At 43.2% G+C, this 24,507-nt stretch overlaps 1 protein-coding gene across 1 annotated transcript in view; it reads left to right on the top strand.

Annotated features, from left to right (window-relative positions):
- The first annotated feature begins 870 nt into the window (after positions 1 to 870).
- Positions 871 to 24,507, top strand: part of Lnx1 (ligand of numb-protein X 1) — a 32,093-nt gene continuing 8,456 nt past the window's right edge. The window contains exons 1-8 of the mRNA XM_027390899.2: positions 871 to 1,004; positions 1,221 to 1,462; positions 2,101 to 2,253; positions 6,003 to 6,205; positions 9,418 to 9,789; positions 17,436 to 17,570; positions 21,137 to 21,314; positions 22,697 to 22,922. Coding sequence (XP_027246700.1) covers positions 1,312 to 1,462; positions 2,101 to 2,253; positions 6,003 to 6,205; positions 9,418 to 9,789; positions 17,436 to 17,570; positions 21,137 to 21,314; positions 22,697 to 22,922 — 1,418 coding nt within the window. The 5' untranslated portion in view covers positions 871 to 1,004; positions 1,221 to 1,311. The remainder of the gene's footprint in view (positions 1,005 to 1,220; positions 1,463 to 2,100; positions 2,254 to 6,002; positions 6,206 to 9,417; positions 9,790 to 17,435; positions 17,571 to 21,136; positions 21,315 to 22,696; positions 22,923 to 24,507) is intronic.

The raw sequence follows: 24,507 nt of genomic DNA, 5'->3' as shown, positions 1-24,507 counted from the left end.
TTGCAACCCTTTTCTCATGGTGTGCAGACCCCAGCCATAAAATTATTTTGTTGCTATTTCATAACTGCAATTATAAGTCCTAAATAAATTATGAGTCATAATGTAAATATCTGAATTTTCCGATGGTCTTAGGCCACCCCTGTGAAAGAGTCGTTCAACCCCCAAAGGGCTTGTGAGCCACAGGTTGAGAACCACTGATATGGAGTTTGTGTAATAAACTGATAAGAATACCCAATACATAGTGAGCAGACTGTGTTAGGCAAATGGCCACTTGAAGGAGTTCATTAGTAAGATTTCTGTTGGAACAGCAGTTGTGTCATCTGGCTACCTTCTCCAGCAGTACAAAACATCCCCAGTTCCTGGCCAGAACCTTTGTCAGTGAACTGAAATGACTAGCCTAGTGGCAATGAAATGTGTTCGTGAAAAAATAAGGATCTAAATTGGCTCAAACATTGGTCTTATGCGCCCTGGGCATCCTTTCCCTTCCCTATTGTAGCAAGGACTGGTCTACTTTACAAAGTTTGTTTTTTAGTGAAATGGTAAGATGGATAGACAGAAGGAAATGCACAGAAGAAGTTTCTTTTGTTAATAATAATAAATAAATAAACTATCAAAGATGTTTTTCTCTCCCAATGTTGGTGATGCAGCATTTTCCAGTGTGTGAGAGCCCCTGGTGTTGGTCCCTCTGAAAAGCATGGGAGGCCCTACCAGCCCTAGGAATGGGACAGGAATGGGACAGGAATGGAAGCCACCACGCCTACCCCTAGAGAATAGCAGTTCTGAGTAAACCTTGTGGCTTTGTGGCAAGGGCAATTCTGTTTCCATGGTCAGCTAAATACAGGATCTGGGAGTGGCCTCGTACATTTATGTCCAGTGCTGTGGAACCAAACCCAAAAGAAAGGAGTGAGAATGTGATGACAGGCTTTCGTAGTCAAAATAGATACCAGTTAGAAGCAACTGCCAAGTCCAAATGCTAGAGGCCTCCATCCTCACACCCCAGTCAGGTAGATTTAATTTCCTACTGTTCAGCAGCCAATGTGGAGATTATGCTAGTAGAACGTAATAGGCAATTTTAAAAATTATTATCTCAAGTCATTTATGTATCTGGCTGGCAAGCATATATTGAATTAGTATGTGTGAAAAGGGAGGGGTGTACAGGGACAGATGTGTGTATTGGAACCCTACTAAACATTCTAACTGCCCCTTTGGGTTTGTTCCAGCTGCAAAGGTGCCTCCCACTATGGCCTGACCAAGGACCGGAAAAGGCGCTCACAAGATGGCTGCACTGATGGCTGTGCCAGCCTCACAGCAATGCCACTCTCCCCAGAAGTTTCTGCAGCTGCCACCATCTCTTTAATGACCGATGAGCCTGGCTTAGACAACCCTGCCTATGTGTCCACAGTGGAGGATGGTGAGCCAGTAACCAACTCCTCAGACTCCGGCCGGAGCAACCGAACTAGGGGTGAGTCAAATGGGTGGGTGTCTGTGAATAGGCTCTTGGTTTTCCCTGGGATTGCCCTCTGTAGAATACTCACTGCGGAAAGTTCTAGAAATGTTTTTGCAAAAGGGGAAATGGTTCTGGTAGTTTTGGCAGCCACTCCGTCCAGTTCTCCAAAGTAAAATGGAACTGTGAGTGCTCAAATCTTCACTGCTGTGTAATCTGACTTGGTGAAGGCGGTTGAGGTGAGGCCTGATGAATTATGGTTCCTGACATGTGGGGACCTCCCCTGCCTACTTTAAAAGTGTTATTACATTCACTCTCACCTAAAGGGGGAGAAAAGATTTTACATAAATAGGATATGTTTTTCATTACAAAAAAAATTACAAGTGCAGGTAGATAAACTCTTACCACTAAGAGGCAATCACTATTTTAATAGTATTGTCCCATTTCATGTATTTTATACATAAAATATTTCTTTGTTGTTGTTGTCACTTTTTTGTTTTGAGGCAAAGTCTCACTGTGTGCCTGGCTAGCTTTGACTTCCTGAGTTTCCTGTCCAACCCCATGAGTGCTAGGATTACAGGCACATATCAGCGCACTTGCCTAAAGGATGGTGGCTGTGAACCTGTAACTCCTGTCTCTGTTACATCTCTCCTCAGCGAGGCCCTTTGAGAGGTCCACTATGAGAAGCCGATCTTTCAAAAAGATTAACAGAGCTCTGAGTGTTCTTCGAAGGACAAAGAGTGGGAGTGCTGTTGCCAACCGTGCTGACCAGGGCAGGGAGAACTCTGAGAATGCCACTGTCCCTGAAGGTAAACAGAATCCCCACCCCCATCCCCAGGCTGGCCACAGACTGGGTTTCCAGAGTCACTTCAGGGATGGTGACAGCCTGACCACCACCCACCCTCTGTGACCCCTCCCTTCCCAAGGGTACAGCATTGGTTTTTAACCTTAATTAGCCTCTCCACCTGAGTAAGGACTGAAACTGTCTTCTTTGTCATCTTTCTACACAAATGAGGGGAAACACATCATTGTCATTCTCACAACACGGCGCTATAGAGTCTTCTTTTGAAACAGAAAAAGTTACCATGAGTTCTGTAGAGATTGATAAGCATCAAGTTAATTCCTTTGTTTTGATTCATTGCTTTAATTTTCTTTGTTCATTTGTTTATTGTGGGTGGGTGGAGATGGGTGTACCTGCCCACATACATGTGTACTCATGGGTCACAGTGCATGTGGAGGTCAAAGGACAACCTGTGAGGGTTGGTGTTCTTTCACCATGTGGGACCTGAGGCTGGAACTCCAATCACCAAGTGCCTTGAGCCACTGACCTATCTTGTGGGCCCTTGCAAAGCATCTGTGACAGGCTGGCATGTACTGTATCCTTGTCACATCTATACAGGAGACACCCTAAGGGTTCTATGTGCCTTTTCTCATTTAATCATCATGTGCCTGGGGCACATTTCAAGGTCACTGGCATCTCATTGGTGTGGCTCTCAGGATGGTTCACTGTCATTGTATCTTTGTTTTCAGGAAAGTATACTGAGGCATGTAGAGGTCACTCAACTTGTTCCAAATGCCCTTGTTGACCTATGAAGCCACAGAAAGGAAGTTATTGTATATTAGTTCATGTATGATTTATATCTTCCCCAGTGTAAGTTGAGCTGAGGAGACACTGTTTTCCACCTTTGTTTTTTATTTGATATTGAAGCTTTTAGGTTAAATTAATGTTTTGTGAGAGAGGGTCTCACTTTGCAGTCTTGGTTACTCTAAAACTTACTAGTCTAAAACTGACCTCAAACTTACAGTGATCCACCTACCTGTGCCTCTTGAGAGTCTTGGGCTTGCAGGCGTGTACCACATCTGGTTTTTATTAAACTATACAGTAAAATAACAGCATTAAGAAGAAGAACAGCTCTTCAGTACCAGCTAATGCTCTAAATCATGCATATGTCATAAGAATGCTGAGAAGAAGGGTTGTCATTCCTAGTTCACAGATAAGGAAAATGATCCAGAGAGGTTAGGCAAGTAGCCCAAAGTCACACAGCTAAACAACCACTAACACCACACACACAGACACACACACACACACAGAGAGAGAGAGAGAGAGAGAGAGAGAGAGAGAGAGAGAGAGAGAGCAGGATTTTAACTTCAAGATCTGGCTCTTTTGACACCTTCCAAAACACTCTTTGGAGTTGGAAGTTAAAGTCCCAGGAACTTTATTTACTCTGCCCTTGGAAAGTTCATGAGCAGCCTGTGAGTCTCCTGGCTTGTCTATGTGCCCTCTCACCACGAGCCTGCCATGCTGTCCCATTCAGTGCTTGTGTGACTTCTCGTGCCTCTCGGCTGCTGGCCAACCTACACTCTCCATCTCCTTCCTACTGCCAACCTAACTCTTCACCTGGAAACAGAGACGAGAAGCCACCATCACAGGGTTGGTAGGAGGCCTGAAAATGTGCATTTCAATTTTTTAGTTCAATGTCCAGAAAAGAATGTTTTTAAATCATGTAGTCTTCAGACAAAGAATTTTGACCAAATTCTTTTGTGTCTCCACTAAGATAATCTGACAGTTTAAAGAATCGTTTTAACCCCTTGAAGTCATGAGGATCTCATTGGTCTGGCTCTAAGAATCATCATTTAAGAGCGTGGAGTTGGGCATGTCCTTTCTAATCAACTCAGATATCCTCCAGTTGTTTAAATTAAGGAGAACAATGTTTATGTCTGTTGTAAAGGAGGAAGGGGAAAGGGAGAATTGGGAGCTTTGGTGATTATTTCCAAGACTTTCTTTGCTTAAAATCATTTTTCAGAAAGTTTCCATTCCCTTGATACCAGACATCTTCTGACATATGCGTAAAGGCTACTTAATACAAACTGAGCAGTTTAAACATTAATTGAGCCCAGTCACCCACATGCTGTTAGCACTAGGAACTGACAGATTGAGACAGCTACTCACAGCCTTGCAGAAGCCATTTGCTGACATTAAATTAAACCTAGAATTTAAGACCCACATTCACAATGTCACAGGCTTCCGCTAGCCACTGCATTACCTGGTTAATTATGCTGTATAGTAATTGCAAGTAGGTTTTTTTTCCTGTATAATTTTCATAAAGAGTTGAGTTCATTTAAACAAATGAACCATAGCTATGGGTTTTGAAAATAGTCCCGAAGAGTGGCTTATACAGAACCAGGCTCATAGTATATCTTTCCAGGTAACAAAACTAAAGGAGACTCTTAGAACGAAGGCAGCTGTCAGCAGCTACTGGGCACTGACTGTCCCTGCATCTGCATCCTAACTGAACTTCAAGCTACACAAAGGAGCCACTTAACAGCTAGCCTAGGTGTGACACATTCTCAGAAGTTGGTGTCCCCTCAGTGGAAACCAGTGTCAACCAGTGCTTCTGGCTTCTTGGTCCCAAGGGCCTGTCCCTGTGGATTTTGACGTGGCTGTGAACATCTAGCTCCTGGGAAACTAATGAGGCTATGAGTGTAACTACCATCAGAAGCCTGGTGTTCCTGAAATGGTCACCTTACTTTACAGCTTCCTCTCTGTGCTTTTCCACACACACACACACACACACACACACACACACACACACACACACACACACACACACACACACGAATAAAGGACTGTGGAGCTGCATAGTGACCCACGAAGCTATTCTTTGGCACAGCCAGGGTTGGGTCAAATACTAAAGTTAGGAAACACCAGCTCACTCACATAATCTTTGATTTCTCTCTCTAGCACTGAGTTAAGTGATCCAGGTGGATGAGGAACAATGCTCCAAAAGGTGCCATAAGACTGAGATCATGGCCTCTTCCTGACAGTGAACTAGGTCTTTTGAATACCTGGTATTGGCAGCAGTATCTGCTAGAGGGCTGATGATTCCTGGAGCCTGAAAAGCGGAGTGTCTGAGATCTTCCAAAATAATCTAAGAGGACAGAAGAACAGATTCTGGTTTTGTTTTTTGATAAGAAAGCAGTATAATCACAGTTCATTCCCTAAAGACATCTGTTCATTAGTTTGTTCTATTCTATCAGTAAGCGTCAGCTGAAGGCTCTCATGTACGGAAAGATATGTGCAGAGAAGCATGGGGCAGCCAGAAATTACTGCCTTGGCTGTGTAATCAAAGCAGTTTAAACATTAATCGAAGCAGTCAACCAAGTACCATCAATATTGGGACAGCCAGGTTAAGGCAGCTACGTATAGCCCGATAGTGAAGCCAGTTGCTAGATTCTAGAGTCCACTTGGTGATATGAGAGGTCAGTATAGGTAGCAATGATGGAAGGTTGAATGCTATGAGACGTAGCATCAGCCTTACAGGAATCATGTGTGTAGAGACAACAAGGAAAAGAAGGATTGGGGTAAAGTTTAGTTGGAAGGGATTATTTCATGCATGCCTTGTAGGAAAAATTGGGTTTCAGCCCAGGATGAAAAACATTCCAGCAGAGAAATATATGCTGGCACCAAGGCAGGAAAGTGGGAAACACGCACAAAGAACAATGAACAGTTTAGTTTGGCAAGAAGGTCTGAAACAAATTCTGTTTTTGTTCATTTCAGTCTTCCCAAGGTTGTACCACCTGATTCCAGATGGTGAAATTACAAGCATCAAAATCAATAGAGTGGATCCCAATGAAAGCCTCTCCATTAGGCTTGTTGGAGGCAGTGAAACCCCACTGGTCCACATCATCATCCAGCATATTTATCGTGATGGAGTGATTGCCAGAGATGGACGGCTGCTGCCAGGCGACATCATTCTCAAGGTGCCCAAAAGGCATGATCGTGTAACTATACGCTTACAAGATCATGAGCTGTAGGCTATGAAAGGCACTTACTCTAAATCTTTAAAAGTAGATAATGGTTGGATGGATAGATGGAGGGATAGATAGATGGGTTGTGCAGAAAGATGGGTGGATAAGTGGATGTGTGGAGGAATAGGGAGATCCTTCAGAGCTAATATTAGATGGGCAGATAGGTAAATGGATGGATAATTAGATGGAAGGGTGCATAGGCAGATGGATGAACGTGTGGTTGGGTAAATGGATGGGTAGGAGGGTGGATAAGTAGATGACAAATGGGGGATAAGAGAATAGGTAGATGGCAAATGGAGTGGATATAGTGAAATAAAGACAGACACTTTCCACAGTTATACTGAGATAAATCTCATATGAAGAATTCTAATATAATTTGGAAGGGTCTTTCTCCTCCTCCGCCCATTTATAAACAGTTACTGTTTGTTTACAGTTGTTACTGTATCATTTTCTGTCTTCTCTCTCCCCATCTACTGTTTTCATCTACACCCTTTTCTTTCTCCACTTTACACGTTCTTTCTCTTCTTGCTCCTCCTATAGCCTCTCCTTTTAAAATAAACATTAGTATAAAATAAGCACATTGATGGCAACTGTTGTGTTTGATCTAATTGTGTCCAGACCCCCTTCTACAGAAACACTCCTGTGGCTCAACAGCCATCTCTAATCTGGTCTCATGACCTAGAGGCATTCCCAGGGACTCAGGGGTGGAATGACCTGACTTGGGCACACTGTCCTCCTAGGCATGGTTGAAAGGGAGACTTCAGAGAAGAATTTTCAGGACAAAAAGAAAGTGGGGAGAGCTGTTGCTTATCAGACAGATGCCAAATGTGAGCCAAAAGGGACTAGCATGCCTTCCCAGCTCATCTACTTCTTATCTGATATTCAGATAACAGTTCCATCCCACCCTTTGCAGGAAGCAGAGGGAGGACTCCTGTCTCAGCGTGGGCTGTTTGTTTGGCAAACTAATTGGGATAAGAGGAGAAATAATTGAAAGGGTTACTGCAGAAATGTTGACATTGTCTCTGGGATGTCCACCAGGCAGGGCCCATCACTCAAGTGGGCCACAAATACTGGGACCCCAATCACAGCAGGGCTTTCTCCCTCTCCCAATGGATACTACTGTGTCTGGGAGGGCTGCATAAGAAAATTCTATTCTTTGGTCCTTAGTTGGAGGCAACTTGAAGATAAAGAAATGCCAGGGACCTATATCAGATGACCATAACTTCCCTTGATCATAGGCTCTGTCACCTTCCTGGTAGTGTTCCCTTGTGTTTGGACAAGGGGGTACCTTGTCTTCACTAAAGGAGCCCAGTCCATCTCTGAGTTTCAGCAAGAGGCAGTGGTTGACCTCAAACAAGGTCCTTTCAAAGCTCATTTTTCCAATGTGCCTCTAACAGTTGGCTTCAAGTACAGCAATCTTCTTAGCAAACTCCCAAATCTAAGCAGAGTACAGAGCTGCTGGGAACTGTTTTCTTCCAGAGTGGTGACAAACACTGAGGGCTGTAGCCTCCAGGCTGGGCCTGTGGAGCCAGGATAATTAAAGCCAGAAAGTCAGATGCAGCAGCAGCCCTGTGGATGGTTAGTGAGGCCCCACTGAGAGGCCCAGGTTCGGTATAGTTAAGGAGGGCTATAGTGTTCTGCCTTTCAGTAAATAGCCTAGAAACGTTCTTGTGCATTAGCTTATTTGAAATGATTCAAGCCCCACAGTCCGTTATAGTTAGAGTATTAGCAGAAGACCTTGCAGACATCCGTCTCAGTACCTGACACTCCTATACACACTGTTACACTCACACCTGCAGATGAACATTCAGGCCCACTCACAGATACTGTATCATACAACAGCCCCTTCACACACTCAGGCCCACTTACAGATACCATATTATACAACACACTCACACAGACCCAGGCCCACTCATAGATACTATATATCATACACACACACACACACACACACACACACACACACACACACACACACACACACGCGCGCGCGCCCAGACATACTCACAGGTACCATATCATACAACTCACATTCACCTAGGCCCACTCACAGATACCATATCATAAAACACACACACACACACACACACACACACACACACACAGGCACATTCACTGATACCATATCAGGCAAATACACACTCAGGTACATTCACCCAGATAATATAATGTGAAAACACACTCCACACACACTCAGGCACATTCACACCAATATAATAACATACAAAGACATCCACATTTTGTCAGGCACACTCACACAGATGTTTTGGCATGCAAATACACTCACATGTGCACAGGCATGCTCACATATACTATAACATGAAACACTGACACATGTTCAGGGGCATTCACACAAATACTCTACATACAAACACATATTTAAGCACATATTCTCTCTCCCTCTCTCTTCCCACCCCCACCCCCTCACACACACACCACAGAGTAATTGGAGGTGAAAGTATGGGTAACTCAGTAAGAAAAATTTTGTTCAAAAAAACAATCAACTTGTTTTGGTCTAAATAGTGTTGGATATCATCATCTAATATTGGGGTGCAGATCAGTGGCCAGGCCTGTGCTCTGCGTGCACCTCATTTTAAGAGTATAGTCATTTGAGCCAGGCAGTGGTAGTACAGGCCTTTAATCCCAGCACTAGGGAGGCAGAGGTAGCTGGAGCTCTGTGAGTTCAAGGCCAGTCAGATCTACAAAATTGAGTTCCAGGACAGCAGGACTACACAGAGAAAACTTGTCTCAAAAAACAACAACAAAACACACACACACACACAGTCATTTGAATAGAATAAGAAAATGCCTTTGTCTTTCAACTTTTTTCTTTCTTCAGTATCAACTAAAAAACTAAAATTGGCAGGTAACAGAAATTAACAGGAGGATTCTACACTGTCATATGGGCCTGTGCAAGTACATGGGTGAAGGAAGGCAGTGCTGCGCCCTAGAGGAGGGAAAATTACTGTGGAAAATTAGACTTTTTGAATACAGAATAAAAGGAGATAGAGAAGCAGGCTAGGGGACAATATCCTGGTTACTCTGTGGACTTGGACTTGTATTCATTTGATTCTTGTGATGCTGAGGATCAAACCCATGCTGGCCTGGACCTTCTCAGAAGGCTAATGGTAGGTACACTCACTGTCGAATGGCCCCACCCCCAGGTCAATGGAATGGACATCAGCAACGTCCCTCATAACTACGCCCTGCGGCTCCTTCGACAGCCCTGCCAAGTGCTGAAGCTCACAGTGCTGCGTGAGCAGAAGTTCCGTAGCAGAAGCAATGGACAGGCACTGGAGTCCTATGGACCTCGGGATGACAGCTTCCATGTCATTCTCAACAAAAGCAGCCCTGAGGAGCAGCTTGGCATAAAGCTGGTGCGCAGGGTGGACGAACCTGGGGTGTTCATCTTCAATGTGCTGAATGGGGGTGTCGCTGACCGACATGGCCAGCTAGAGGAGAATGATCGTGTGCTGGCCATCAATGGACATGACCTTCGATTTGGCAGTCCAGAAAGTGCAGCTCATCTGATTCAGGTGGGTCAGAAGTCACCCTAAGATCCCAGTCAAAAAACCCGCAGAAGCAGGAACATTTGGCCCCTTATCATGTGTGCCACTGGAGCCTCCCTCTGGGGAAGTCAAGGAAGGGCTGGCAGTTTCAATGCTACTGTCCAAGAGCCCAAATGACACAAATGGTGTACCTCGGGTCATGACCTTTGCTGATAGTCTTACAGTGTATGTGTGCTCTCTCTCTCTCTCTCTCTCTCTCTCTCTCTCTCTCTCTCTCTCCCTCCCTCCCTCCTTCTCCTTCCCTCCCTCCCCTACCTTTGTCTTCCAGTTCTGCTTTGCTCCTATTTTATGGTTACCTGCCTATCTAGAAAAGTGTAGAAGCATATTATATTATAAAAGTACCTGGAACAATGCCTAGCAAGGTTAAGCACTTGATGAATAAGTGTTTATTATATGTAAATACTTAACTAATAAATTAGTCATATTATAAACATATATATATATATATATATATTACATTTTAGTCAATTCCTTCTCTGAAGGATTATTTTTGTCAAACCATTTACCACAGAACCAGATTGACATTTGTTTTTACATGCTCTTTGACCCTATGAGGTAACCTCTACTTTTTATCCCTTTGACTTTGGTCAGTTATCATTGGTTGAGCAGCCCTTATGTACCAAGCAGTGCCCAGTACAGTGTTAACAAGGTAGCCATGGTCACTTGCTTCTCAGAGCTTGAAAACTTCCTGTCCTTGATTTTGTACAATCAATAAGGCAGAGTTAGACTAGAAAAAAAAAGATGAAACAGTCACACATGAAAGAGAAGTCCCTTTTTTTTCTTCAGGAAGACACTATCTTAGCTTAATTTTTTTTTTTCATCTTTAAAACCTAGACCCTAAGCAATTGTCAATATTCTTTTCATGTTATGCTTGTTAGCCCCCTCTGCAGGCCACCTAGTGCAACTCCCACTCTGAAGCTCTTTGCCAACTGTACTTTCACAATCGGCAAAAGAAAAACTTTTATGTTATTGGGAAAAAACTTGATTACACATGGCATTTTACTCTTGAAGATTAATAACAGAAGAACATGTTTTTCCCTGAGAAAGTCAATGTATGAAGTAGAATCTTGCCTAATAGTGGGAATTCCTTTAAAAAAATCCCTTTGCTTACTAAACAAAGCCAATCTGCTTTATAAGCAGAAAGAAAACTTACTTTTTCAGAAAGTCTAGGACAAAGCTCGCTGGAAAAGAAACGTAAAAAAATAAATGCTGTTAAAAAAAGCTAAGTAATGGCTTGCTGTCTCTGAAGAGTACATTTTATTTTTGCAATATTTGTAACCCACACCAGGCTGAAGGGATTAAACTAAGTACCCTTCAAAGACTGAGACTCAAATTGCCACCCGGCCCCGGCCGTTGGCTATGCTGCCCATGTGTGTCCACCCCCATGAATCACATTTGCCTCACAAAGAAATTCCCAGACAGCATGTCCTCTTGGCCATGTTCTCTCCCATCAAACTACACTTTTTTTTCTTCCTACATTACTTCAGGAAAGAGTTATTGCAGAGGCCACAACTGTTTTAAATTGGACCAACTTTACTTATGTTGAACCCCTAACCTGATCATATTCAGCAGCAGCCTGGGTAGACAAGTCCCCAGTGTAGAGAGTCAAGGTCCGTTAAGAAGAAAAGTCTTCAAGAGAAAGACACCTCCTACATGGAACAATGGGCTTCTTAGCATCTTAACAAGGACCATGCTGGTTTCCACCATTGTTAATCCCTCCAGATTTTTTAATCATACTTACTAGAATAAGTATACGGAAAACAAACTTTTTGGAACTATCTGATGTCATACTTGAGATAACAGAACAAAGAGATAACAGATCAAAGAGAAAAAAAGATGTCTCCACATCTGTATCCCAGAGGGTCAGCATATTACCGTTATCACCACAAGAATCTAGGAATTCTAAGAGAAATGCTTGTTTTGAGGAATTCCCATCCATATGCAACTCAGATTAGTGAGTTATGTTTGTTTAGGAGTTCAAGTATATACAGTCAACAAAGAAAGCAATTATGAATTTTTAAATTGAGTAGCCATCCATGAGTTCTCTCTCCCCTCCTTTCCTCCCTCACCCCTCCCTCCCTCCTTCCCTTCCTTTCCCTCCCTCCCCACTCTCTCTTTCTCTCCTTCTCCCCATCTCCCCCTATCTATTTTCCTTGCTAACCCCAGAAACTGAAAAAAAAATCAAATCAATTTATAGAGGTTGGGAAAAGTAGGGGCATACAGTAACACTGCCATATGTGTGATTTTTGTTCCTTGTATGAAATAATATTTAAAAATACAGTTATTTCACCAAAGAACTGAAAATCAGCCTGTTCAAACTTTTAAAAAGAATGTGATAGGGCTTCAGACAGAGCCAAAAAGTAAACAGTGCCAGGCTCATGTTACCCACGTTTACTCTAAAGACAGGATTCCAGCTCATGAGTTGTGCTTTGTACCTGGAAAGAAAAAGGCAGAACTTTTGTGGTAATTTAAACATTCAAGTCCCTGGGAGCCAATAAGAATTGCCAGTGAAATAAGACCTGCTAGATCTGTGTGTGTGCAGATCAGCACAGCTCATGTGGAATCCAACCCCTGTTCACATAAATTGTCTTACCAGGGTCCTGGAGTAAATTTAGTGCATGTAGACTAAACTTAAATCTCCTTATGCTCAAATCTCAAAGCCTAAGAGATTACCAAATAGGACTCTAAATTTCCTATTTTCTTGAGAAAGTGATACTTGGAAATCAATACAGCCCTTCAAGTTAAACTTTATGAGAATGAATCTTCTGTGCAGTTGTGTTAAAGGGCCTGGAAACCCCACTGCCTTTCTCCAACACAATATCCCCCACAGGCTTGTTCCTTAATGGAAGAGAAATAATCCTGGGAGTAGCAACCTCCAAGTCCCTGAAGAGAAGTGGGGCTGAGACAGAGGAATGCTGACACAGCAATCAACAGATTCAGGGACCCAGGAACCACATTTTTATTTTGACTTTGTCTTTGACATCTATATGATCCTGCATAACTCATCAGCAGTATTTCCATCACCACTCATTTTCTTATTCCTAAAAGACTCTATCTTAAGGTGGAGGAAGAGATGATCAAGAAAACCCCTTATGAGTGAATGAAGACTAAAGTAGAAGGTAGCTGTCCCAACAGCTGATTCTGTAGGTCCTATTCCAGCCCTCATCTGCCTGTGTCAAGGCACTGCCCTTGCAAATATGCTTCTCCTGTGGACCTAGACTGTGCCCAGAGTCTACCCACCCCACAGAGCACATTGGTGATATCCAGCAGTCAATTTGCCCCCGCCTCCATTCCATGTGTTTGCACAGAATAACACTGTGCAGCATGCCAGAGAAGATGGAGACTTCTTGAAGTCTATAGAGTCAGTGCAAGAAACACAGCAGGTAAACCCATGTGAGCCATTGCTCACCTGGTGCACAGCATTCACACAGAGACCAGCTTGGTCTACATGGCAAATTTCAGGCCAGTCAGGGCTACATAGTGAGACTTTGTCTCAAAAAACAAATTATTTAAGCATTTAATATATATATATTATATATAATATGTGATATATTATTACATAAATTAAACATATATAATATTCTATATTTGGGGGATATATATGAGTGTGTATATATGTGTGTGTGTATATGTGTGTGGGATATATATATGTGTGCAAATGCCTTATTTTCCTTACAAATAGGGGAAACCCTTGGCTGGTGGGAAGCTTGCACTGTCAAATACAGGTTTTCTATCAACTTTTGTTCTGCCTATAGATAGCACTGGTCCTCTTAGTCACCAATTCCCATTTCTGATGAGCACATCTCCTGCATATGTGTGGGTATGAAGCTAGGAAGCATTCTTGCCTTCATCCTTCCTGTGCCTGTACCTTGTCTCCCCTTTCATGTGTTACTGTCACACCAGTGGAAATCAAGACTGTAGTGCCCAGGACCCTTTCTCTCTCTCTGTCTCTCTCTCTCTCTCTCTCTCTCTCTCTCTCTCTCTCTCTCTCTCTCTCTCTGTTTTTTGGGTTTTTTATTTAAATTCTTTAATCACCACTCATATTTACATATCCATCCCCTCCATTCCCTCACCCTCCCATCCTCCCATGTTCCCCACAAACCCCCCAAACCATCCCCCAACTCCTCCCCAGGGACAGTGAGGCTCTCCACCAGGGACCTTCTCAAGCCTGATTCCAGCTGCTCAGGAGTTAGTGCCAAGACCAACACATTAGCTTACCTCATATCTCCAACGCTGTGAAAGAAAGTGCACCAAATAGCCTCCCTGTGAACAATTCATGAGGTGGCTGGTAAGAGCCCCAGAGCCAGCCTTGCAGAGGATTTATTTGCAAGTAAATTGATACCAGTGTTATTTATTGGAGTGTTGGTCCTGCCAAGGCTCCATTCTCAAGCTGGCATTTGAAAGCCCAATGAGAAATGTGTGCTCACAAATGTGAATAAATAGCTTGTGCAGGTTGCTTCTTGGCAATTTGGATTTTGCCTGTTGGATTGAGCCATGTATAACTCTGCAACATTCACTTTTTTTCTAAGGAGTTGCTCAGAACATGCACTGCTCACTGTCCAAGACGGACAGGACACAATCCCAGCTCAGAGCTGAAGCTCTGCCAACAGCCTTCTCAACAGTGGAGTTTCCCCAAAGATAAGAGAGAAAATTTGGGTTCTGTGATTGAGGTTTTGACCTAAATGTTCATTGTTACTTATCTTCCCATGAGTTCTGCTTCACCGAGTTCTTGAAGATAACCTTTTAGTGAAACTTGCAATCCAGAGAAGAGGCACAATTACTGCAACACTCTCTTCCAGGAATTGAACAGAGTTAGCTTTTCTTCATGGTGTGTTACCTGTGAGCTCTGTGTGTGTGTGTGCCTAAGTACATGTGGAGACTCGTGTATGTTCTGTTCTGATGCAAGCTTCAGATGTGGTAAGGGACCCCAGGGAATTCAAGATAGACTAGCAAAGGAAAGGCACACAAGCACTGACTGGATTAGTTAGGGCTATGCATAAAGGAAAACAGGCTAAATTCAAGCTTCCTCTGTGGGGCTGTTTGATAGCATTTTCTGCCATGAATACGGAATGAACATTTCACCTAGCTGACCATCCATTGTGATATTTATAATATTCTTACTATACCCAACAATTGGATTAAAAATTAGTCTAATTTATAACCACCCACCTGATGACCCCCAAGTTTCAAGAGAACCTTTGAACAGAGATAACATTGTAAGGAAGGTTTGGGCTGGTCAGTGCTGGACAAATGTGAGGATCCAACTGCATTGGCGGAGTTCTTGGTTCTTAAGGCCCTAGTTCCTGAGGGGAAGAGGGAGTTATGTGCTCTGGAAACAAAGGTGAGAGTAGTAGTTTCTTAGTCTCCGTGGACTGCTATGGAAACAAAGTTCCATAAACAGATTGCCTTATTAATATGAACAACAGAAATGCATTTCTTACAATCCCAACCATCAAGATATGGGCAGGCTCAGTATCTGGAAATGCCTCCTCTCATTTAAACCTCTGTGTGTGATGCATGCATTCATGTGTGTGAGTGTGGGTATGGTCATGCCACAGGAGGCATGTGGAGGTCAGAGAACAACCTAGAGTATTGGTCCTTACCTTCCACACTGTTTGAAAGTTTCTTATTGTTTGCTATTCGATGTGCCAGCCAGCTTCTCTTGTCTCTGCTTTTCACCTCATCATAGGGACACCAGAATTACAGACCCTTTCTACCTCTTCCATCTTTACATGGTACTCATGCTTGTTCAGTAGGTCCTTTATCCACAGAACCATCTCCATCCCCAAATGACTTAGTGATAAGTATTGGATCCCCAGTTATTGGGTATTCTCTGCCAATGCAATAAGCCAAATCAAACTGAATTAATAAGATCAGGTTTTAATAAACAGAGCAAAGCAACACCCAGGTGACTCTCAAAAAGGCAGGAGACAAATCACATGGCAGGTAGGGTGACAAGGTCTTAAATACCCTGTAGGCGTGGTAATGAGCAGCCCCAGGGGAGGAGCTGACCCTTGGTGGGCTTTCTGAGGGGCTGGGTCTGGAATGGGAGGAATGAAACTGGAGCAGAGATTCCCAACACTCATGGGTTAGGATTTCCACACATGAGGGAAATACATACACTCAAACCATAGCCAGAGAAAAGCAAACATCTTGATTCCCACTGTCTGAGCTAATGGAGACAAGCAGGTACTACCTGGTCTTTCTTTTATGATCTTTCTTCTCCATGACCCCATGCCCATGCAGGAGAGACAGGCTCATCTGTGTCTGTTTCCACTGCAGTCAGTAGTCAAGAGCTGGAATAACGAGGCCAACTATCAGACCTTACATTTTTCCATCTTCTTGGTTCCCAAACCTTTTTCCCAGGTACCTTTCTAACCAAATTGAGCCATGACTCTTCCATCACCACTTTTCACTAAAGTGATGGGAGGATCCACTTGCCATTTCAGTTTCAGTAATCAGCCTTGTTCCTATGAGATCCTCAGGCCTAGGGTCTTGTCTGTATGCCCTGCAGATCTGAAACCTTGGGGTTTGGCATGTCTGGCTTCTGACACCCACAGTCAGGGATATGAGAAACTGACCTGTGGTGGAGAGCTAGTGAGTAACTTACTGCATGGAATGAACCTTCCCAATAAGCAATACATTTACTATTCCAAATCTTCTGCCTAAGTACCAGTGTGCATAAGGATCAGAATTAGTGATAGTCACTAAAAATGGTCAAGGTAATGGCTTTAGTCTGAATGTCATCCCTGCATTCCAAAGGTTCAATGCCTGACTCTCTAAGATTGCAGACACAGTATTTTCATTTCTATAGTGTCAGGGTTGCTGCCTCTAACCGCTTCTCTTTACTGCTGACCATTGAGCTAGAATCGATGTAGTGTACTTCACACCATGCATCTTGCTCTATTCAGCAAGACTTCCAGCCATGATTGTCTGCAGCTGAGCTTGCCACTAAACGTACATTAGCAAGACCTGATGGTGTCTCTTCAAAAGCTTGCGTGAGTCAGGCCTTTCTTAGGTTTTTGCCTTGAAGCGATGTTTACCCCTCTGGTTTCAAGTTAAAGAAAATAGTTTATGCTTTTGCCACAGTAGAAGCTGGGCACTGACATGAGAAAATCTAGAGTGGGGGCTGGAGAGATGGATGGGTGATTAAGTGTGCACACTGTTCTTGCCAAGGACCTGAGTTCCATTCCCAGCCACCACACCCTGTGACTTATAACCACCTGTACACCAGCTTCAGGGAAATCCAATACCCTTTTCTGGTCTCAGAGGACAACTGCACTCACATGTACATGCCCACATAATACATGCATACATGCACACCTACACATAATTAAGAACAAAATAAATCTGTTTTCAAATATATATCCTTCCATCTTTGACTACACTTTTTCAAATGAAGAAATCTATAGGGGTTGGGGTAGAACTCAATGACCAAGTACTTTATCTAGCCTGCTCAGAGACCCTGGGCTCAGTCTCTGGCACTGCCTAAGAAAAGAAATGCTTGACACTTTATTCTTCCATTAAATTTAAAAGTAGAAATGAAAGGGGTACTCTGGTAAGGCCCTGGAGCCAGGTCTGTGAAGTGGCTAATTTGATGTCCTCTTGTCCAGGCCAGTGAAAGACGTGTTCATCTCATCGTGTCCCGCCAGGTTCGACAGCCCAGCCCAGACATCTTTCTAGAAGCTGGCCAGATCAGCAATGGCCGGTGGTCCCCAGGCCCAGGGGAGAGGAACATGGCTTCTAAGGTGAGGCCCAGCCAAGTGTGTCTGCAGCTCCTGCAAAAGGCTATTTCTTAGGAAAGCTGTATACTTTAATGTCTCTAAGGGCTATCTCTGGACTTTGTCATTTCAAGAAGTGCTACTCATGAAGCTAAAAGGCCAAGGTCCTATTTTCATACTTGGGAGGTAACAGGTGTCTCCTATCCAAGCAGGAGTGGGGAAGGTGTCGGGGGTGTGTTTAAATCCCAGCTTGCAACCTGTCCATAAAGGACCAGATTTCCAGCCTAAGTCAAATGTATGTCATATTTTAACCAAGTCTCCTTCTGTTTAAGGATATTTTTTCCATCCACTTTGAAATGCAACAAGAAGTTTGCTTGGTTTCCGGTGTTTGAGTTTCCCAGTCTGCCTGGAAATGATGACAATTCCCTGCTATTTTTAATATTTTTGTGTTTATACAAGGGACTAGGAAGATACTTATAACACTTGAAACCCATAGAACATTAGGGAAGGCAGCACTTAGACAAGCCAGGAATACAAGTCTTGTCTTATGGCATTCAAATTCAGAAATTAATATTCATTTATTTTGTGGGTCTAAGTGTGTATGCATGTAGACATACATGTGCTGTGGTACATGTGTAGAGATCAGAGGACAACTCATGACAGTTGCTTCTCTCCTCCCAATTTATTGGTCCCAGGGCTTAAACTAACATCATCAGGTTTAGTGGCAAGCTCCTTTACTTACTGAGCCATCTCAGTGGCCCCAGGGAAAATTTCAACTACTGTGTACCCAGCAGAATGTATCTGTGAGTAGAATACTTCCTTCCACCTTTCTCTTTGCAGCCTTTCTTCAAGCAAGGTTAATCAGCCCAGTTTGTGCTTTTGTGTGTGGCTTCTATTAGATGCAAGGTCTATACTTCATTTAAATGGGCGTCTAATCAACACAAACACTGCCCATTCCCATGGTGATGATTGGCTTCTAGCAGCCACTTCCCCGATAGCTGATGACCTCATGTCACTTGTTACTAAAAACAAACAGGGCTGGAGAGATGGCTCAGTAATTGAGAACACTTGCTGTTCTTGAAAAGGACACCCCCCCAACACACCCTACCCCTGCTGCCAGTTGTTCCTAGCACCTACAAGACAGCTCACAACTATCTGTAACTCTAGTTCAAGGGGATCCAATGATCTCTTGTCACTGTTCACACATGGCACAAAATACCCATATACATAAAAATAAATCAATGTTTAAAAAAAAATCCAAACACTCTTATATGTGGCTTATTCCTGAAACAGAGAGGATGGAATGAATGAATGCCTTTTCCTTCCACATTAGGCCACAAGTTGAGGTGGTTTTTTTTTTTTTGAGCAATATTTGCAAAAAAAAAAACCCCAAAAAACAAAACAAAAAGCAAACAAACAAACAAAAAACCTCTGCTTTATAATCAGGGGGCCTGAGATCACCTTAATCCTAAATCTCTAGCCAGTCATGTCTTCACAAACCCTTAAGTTCTATGTTTTTGTATAGAAAGCAATCTAGACAGACCAAATACACCCTGCTAAAGAATTTTCTGGATAAACTCCCTGATACCTTCTTTCAAATAAATATAGTTAATGTTTTAAAGTTATTCTGATAATATTCATTAATATTAAGCTATATGTGAGATTTTAAAATATCTTACACAAAGCTTGTATCTATGTAATGAATTCAGTTGAATTAAGTAGAATGTGTTGTATTTTCACTCACTAAACTACTAAAAGAGAGGCCTGTGCCACAGTGAGGCTTCATAATTCCTTCTCGCCGCCTACTGTGAACTGTGGAAAAGCCAGGAGTATCTAATTAGATCTTTGCTAATTAGATACTGTATCATGTGTCTGAATTCCTGGAAATGTACTGGGAAACCAGTTCTTTTCATTCATGCTTCTCCCTGCCTTCTGAAATACCTCCACCACCTGAAAAGTGAAGGACATGAACGTTTGATGATCAGTTTTTAAGCTGACTTAGGAAAACAACATGGCATTTGGAAATAGGAGTTTAAACGCTTCCAAGAAATACCAAGAAAGGAAAGCCAGGATTTGTGGGAACAGAAAAGCTATCCAGTTGAAGAGTTAAGCACTAACAGGCACCATCATTAGTCCTGGGGTCACCCATGTGAGTTTGGAAGGGGAACATGACCAGATAAGTGTCACAGAGACACGTTAACCATATCCCAGCAGTGATTTTTATAGCAAGCTATAAGGTGCATGGGTAGGCCCCGATGCTTTTTAGATGTCTACAGTGTTTGATGTTTTAAACCCTAGGTAAACATTCTAAAATATTCCATACAGCTTCTTAGTTGCCCACATTTTTTAATCATCTTGAACTACATTTCACCATAAGTCAGGATTTTAAGCATTAGGGAACAATCCAAGGTCTCCAAAGTAGGGAGTGAGGAGAAAAGACAGACAGAGAGGATTATGTCTGCTTTCCTCCTCCCACTCCAAGTTGGGCAACTCAGCATGAGGAATTTACTGAGAACTTGAGGTTTCTCCATCACTATCTTCAGTCTCTCTCTCACATACCTCTCTGTCCCTCTGGTGGGGAAGGCAGAAGGCCATCAGAGACACAGGCCATGTGCAGTCTGTGTCCTCAGCTGACTCTCTCGCTCAGTGATGTTTGAAAAGCACCAAAAATGGGAAAGACGGATAAAACAGGGCAAATTGCTGCATGTGTGCGTGGTTTGTGTGCATGCGTGTGTGTATTTACAAACATGGGTGCATGTGCATGCGTGAGTGTGTGCACAAAGAGGCTGCAGCATGGCATCAGGTGTCTTCCTTGGCTGTGCTCTATCATATTCCCTGAGGTTGGGTCTCTCGCTAAAGTGGAGCTTGCCTATCTCCTTCCATCTTGCTCTGTCGATCCCTGAACTCTGGATTACACTTGAGTCACCTTTTTTATATGCCTGGCCTTTTATATACGAGTGCTGCAGATCCAGTGGTCCTCAGACTTGTGCAGCAGGGATTTTGGCCATCAAGTCATCACTCCAGGTCCATTTTGTGTTTTAATTCTTACACATAGAAAAGCTTGCTGAGCTAACAAGATGGTTCAATGGGTAAAGACACTTGCTGTCAAGTCTGACAGATTGTGTTTGATCCCTGGGACCCAAAGATGGAGCAAGAGAACCAACTTCTGTAAGTCGTCCTCTGACCTCTATATGCATGCTATAGCATGTGCCCCCAAAACCTCCACACACACAATAAATTAATTTTAAATGTGAAAAGATGTACTGATATTCGTGAATAATGAAGTTGACCTATCACTGTCAAAAATGGATGACTCCCTTGAGAGATTTGGGATACAGTTGACATTGTAAGCTCCAGATTTCTACCACGGTCTCCAGGCTGTTCCCTTTCTGTTTACTCTTCCATTTTGAAATGTAAACTTTTGGAATCTGTGATGCTCTAACTCTGTTATGTGATGGTTCTCTTTGTGTGTGGGTACCTGGGTACCCACTGAGACACTGGGTACCACCACCTTATTGATGCATTGAAACATGTGTGTCTGTGGAAATGCCTTGTGAGTGCATGTGCCATGTTCTTTGTATCTGTACCTTCAGCCCCTCCATCCTGCAGCCACTTGTCATGAGAAGGTTGTAAGTGTCCGAAAAGACCCCAGCGAATCTCTCGGCATGACCGTTGGAGGGGGAGCGTCACACAGGGAATGGGACTTGCCTATCTATGTCATCAGTGTTGAGCCTGGAGGAGTCATAAGCAGAGATGGAAGAATAAAAACAGGTACAAAATGAAGAGGATTAAGGTGCTGGGGTGGCGGAGCATGTGAGATGGACTTGGCCGTGATGGTTGTGCCTCTTTGACTAGGATGAGCATGTCTGCAGCTGTAGTCCAGGCTCACCCCTCTTAGTGCATGTGAGTGGGTGTGAGGCAGCTTTGCTGGGAAAGCTAGAGTCCCTAGATTTTCCAGGATGGACAATCAATGAACCTATGAGCCAAGTTACTTCTAAGGCATAATCCAGTTCCACACATTCTAACTGGTTCTTTGCCAGTAATGAAACTGATTTATGAATTGTGTCATTTTGTGGACTCAATTAGTTGATAGATGCCGATTCAGTGGTATAATTAAATATCATCGGAGGGACTTGCTCATTGGCAAGTAGACCTCTGCTATCCACTCCTGTTCTGGGCTTCTCTACATGAAGGGAGGTATGCAGTTTACCTCTGCAAGGATGTGTTAATAACACTGTTAATAACACTGTACAAGCATATGAAGAGGTTGCCTAGGTAGAGGAATTGTGCTTTTAAAGAGCTCAGATTTAAGACAAAATAAAATTTCTCAAGTACAGTCACTCTGCCTGCTGATCTAGAAGTTGGGGGTGGCATGGTACAGCATTCTTTTCTAGTCAGCAAGCTTTGTGGCCACCCTTTGTCATTTTCCTCCTGTCTACAATTATTCTGTATGAAAAAGATGATGTATAAGAGGCACACACCTCCTCAAAAGAACCAAGAGATAAATGAATTAGAAAGCAAGGAGAGGAAGGTACCTTTTAATATCTCTTGCTATTCGGCAAGCACCTGAGTGAAGAATGATGAGGGGCGAAGAGAAGTGACATACAGGAGTATTTTTGCATAAAGTGGGCACTTAGCTACTGCTGGCTCTGTGCAGCACAGAGAGTCGGTGACTACAAATGGTACCTGATTTCCATCTCCATGAAAGCTCAGGTCCAGGCCTATTCTTGATCTGCTCTGGTCTCCCGAGCCAGACACTAACTCCTGTTTTGGTCTCCGTATGTTGGTAGCCTCCCATACACCAGGCTCTGTGTAGGCATGGGAGGACTTAGTCAATCATTCTCACTGTGTGCTAAAGAAAACAGGAAATTAAAAGAGCGAAATTGTAGGTTGTCTTTGGCTAAGTAACAAACAAAACTAGCTTATATAAGGGAACAGGTGAACATTGGTAAGTAATGTGTAGAGACTCCCAACAAGACATTCCCACATGCTCTACTTATGTGCTAATTGAGACCCAGTCTTGTGTCACTATGAGTTCAAGAGACATACTGATCCTCACTCTGTCCACATGCCCATTCAGCCTCTGTCCTGTCACACATGGAGCAGAATCCCATTTGCACTCACTGAGGATGCTTCTGCTTCTCTGGCCTCAGGTGACATTTTATTGAATGTGAACGGGATTGAGCTCACAGAGGTCAGCCGAACAGAGGCCGTTGCCATATTGAAGAGCACATCCTCCTCAGTGGTACTCAAAGCCTTGGAAGTCAAGGAACAGGAGCTCCAGGAAGACTGCAGCCCAGCAGCCCTGGACTCCAACCACAATGTGACCCCGCCTGGTGACTGGTCCCCATCCTGGGTCATGTGGCTGGAATTACCACAGTGAGTCCTGATTTAACACCCCTACAGATTATGTTTCTTAAACCACTCTTTCACCGTCTTGGGCTGATTCATGGGCACGAGCATCTTACTAATATGACCCAGTCTTGTTTGTGGGGCTGTTTGAACAAATTCTATCTTCTGTAGGCAAATGAAAGTCCGAATAGATATCTTAGGGAGTGTGTGAAAATCTATGGAGCACCTTCTAGATGCTTTCCTCGTTTGCAGAGTTATAAGGTGGCTTGTAAAGCAGGGAGTGTAGCTGACTGATAAAAACTCAGCCTGTGTCTACACTCACAAGCTGAGCTCTGCTCAAGTCATTTTCATCCTTGCATGGAGATGACTGGGAGCTGTACTAGCTGCAACCTCACTCAGGTTTCTAGAGGCTCTGACTACACATATAGAAGTAGAGCAGAACAAGGTTAAGTGTCTGGTAGTTGAGGATTCTTCGCAGAACATCTCTCTTCTGTGACTCTCCTGGAAAGTTCTTTAGGAAGCAGCTGGGTTGTCATTTTACTGAGGTACAACTGGAGCCTTACAATGAACTATAAAATGACCTGACCCGCTGACTTGAGATGAGGATTTGGACAGAACCCCACAAAGTGGCTATGTACATGAATTGTGATCATTCAAAGGATAGAAAAATTTGATGTTTGCTTCCCTGGACCAGAGCAAACTTTACTGGCCTTTAGATGTAAAGGTGTAGCTTAGATGTTAAGAATGGTGTCACTGAAGATGGATGTACTGGAGTAGGATGAAAGAGTGGAAGCAGGTGGGGTATTTGGTTTTGAAACTTTTTCTTGAAGGTAGAGATAGCTCTTACTTAGTAGCTTCACATACAATTTGATCCCGTTGTATTTGAGTCTCCACTAGTTGATTCATTACTTTTAAAATCAGTAAGTCTTTAAAAGTCCTTAGAAAGTGGAACACTGAGCATTGAGGCAATTTAAACACTTTACAACTGAGCCTAAGTAGGAGACTATTATGTTGAGTAAATTAATACACACATACTATGTGAATTGGTGTTTTGCCATGGGTGTCATGTCTGCTGGAACTGGGATTAAAGACAGTGATGAGATGTCATGTAGGTGCTGGGAATTGAACCTGGGTCCTCTGAAAGATCAGTCAGTGCTATTAACCGTTAAGTCTTATCTCCAGCCCTAAATTTTTCTTTAAAAGAGATTTTGGAACTATAATCCCAAGCCCATTTGTACCTTTTGTTTGAAAGCTACTTTGCCATTCTCCTCACTGTTCACATGTGCAAGGAGAACATCAAGCCCATGGCGCCTTACTTTTCCCATGAGCCACCTGGCATTGGCAGCAATTCTCTGCTCCTGCTGGAATGTCTGAACTGCACTCATTCCCTCCAAGAGTAAAAGGAAATGTGATATGATGGCAACACAAGAAGATAGGGACTTCCAGAACCTCAGAGCCTCTTCCTATCCTTCCTTTCCTCCTCCTCCCTGCAATATTTAATGGCATGGTGAGGAGGTCAGAGGGTACCAGAGCAGAGGGAGCAGGAAGTCAGTATCCATCCTTTCCAGAACCTTCAAGTCACTCAGCAGAGGTCACCAGCATTACCAACGTC

This window comes from Cricetulus griseus, assembly GCF_003668045.3.
Source record: "Cricetulus griseus strain 17A/GY chromosome 1 unlocalized genomic scaffold, alternate assembly CriGri-PICRH-1.0 chr1_1, whole genome shotgun sequence".
NCBI lineage: Eukaryota > Metazoa > Chordata > Mammalia > Rodentia > Cricetidae > Cricetulus > Cricetulus griseus.
Note: the sequence above shows the minus strand (reverse complement) of the source record. Positions and strands in the feature narration are given on the sequence as shown.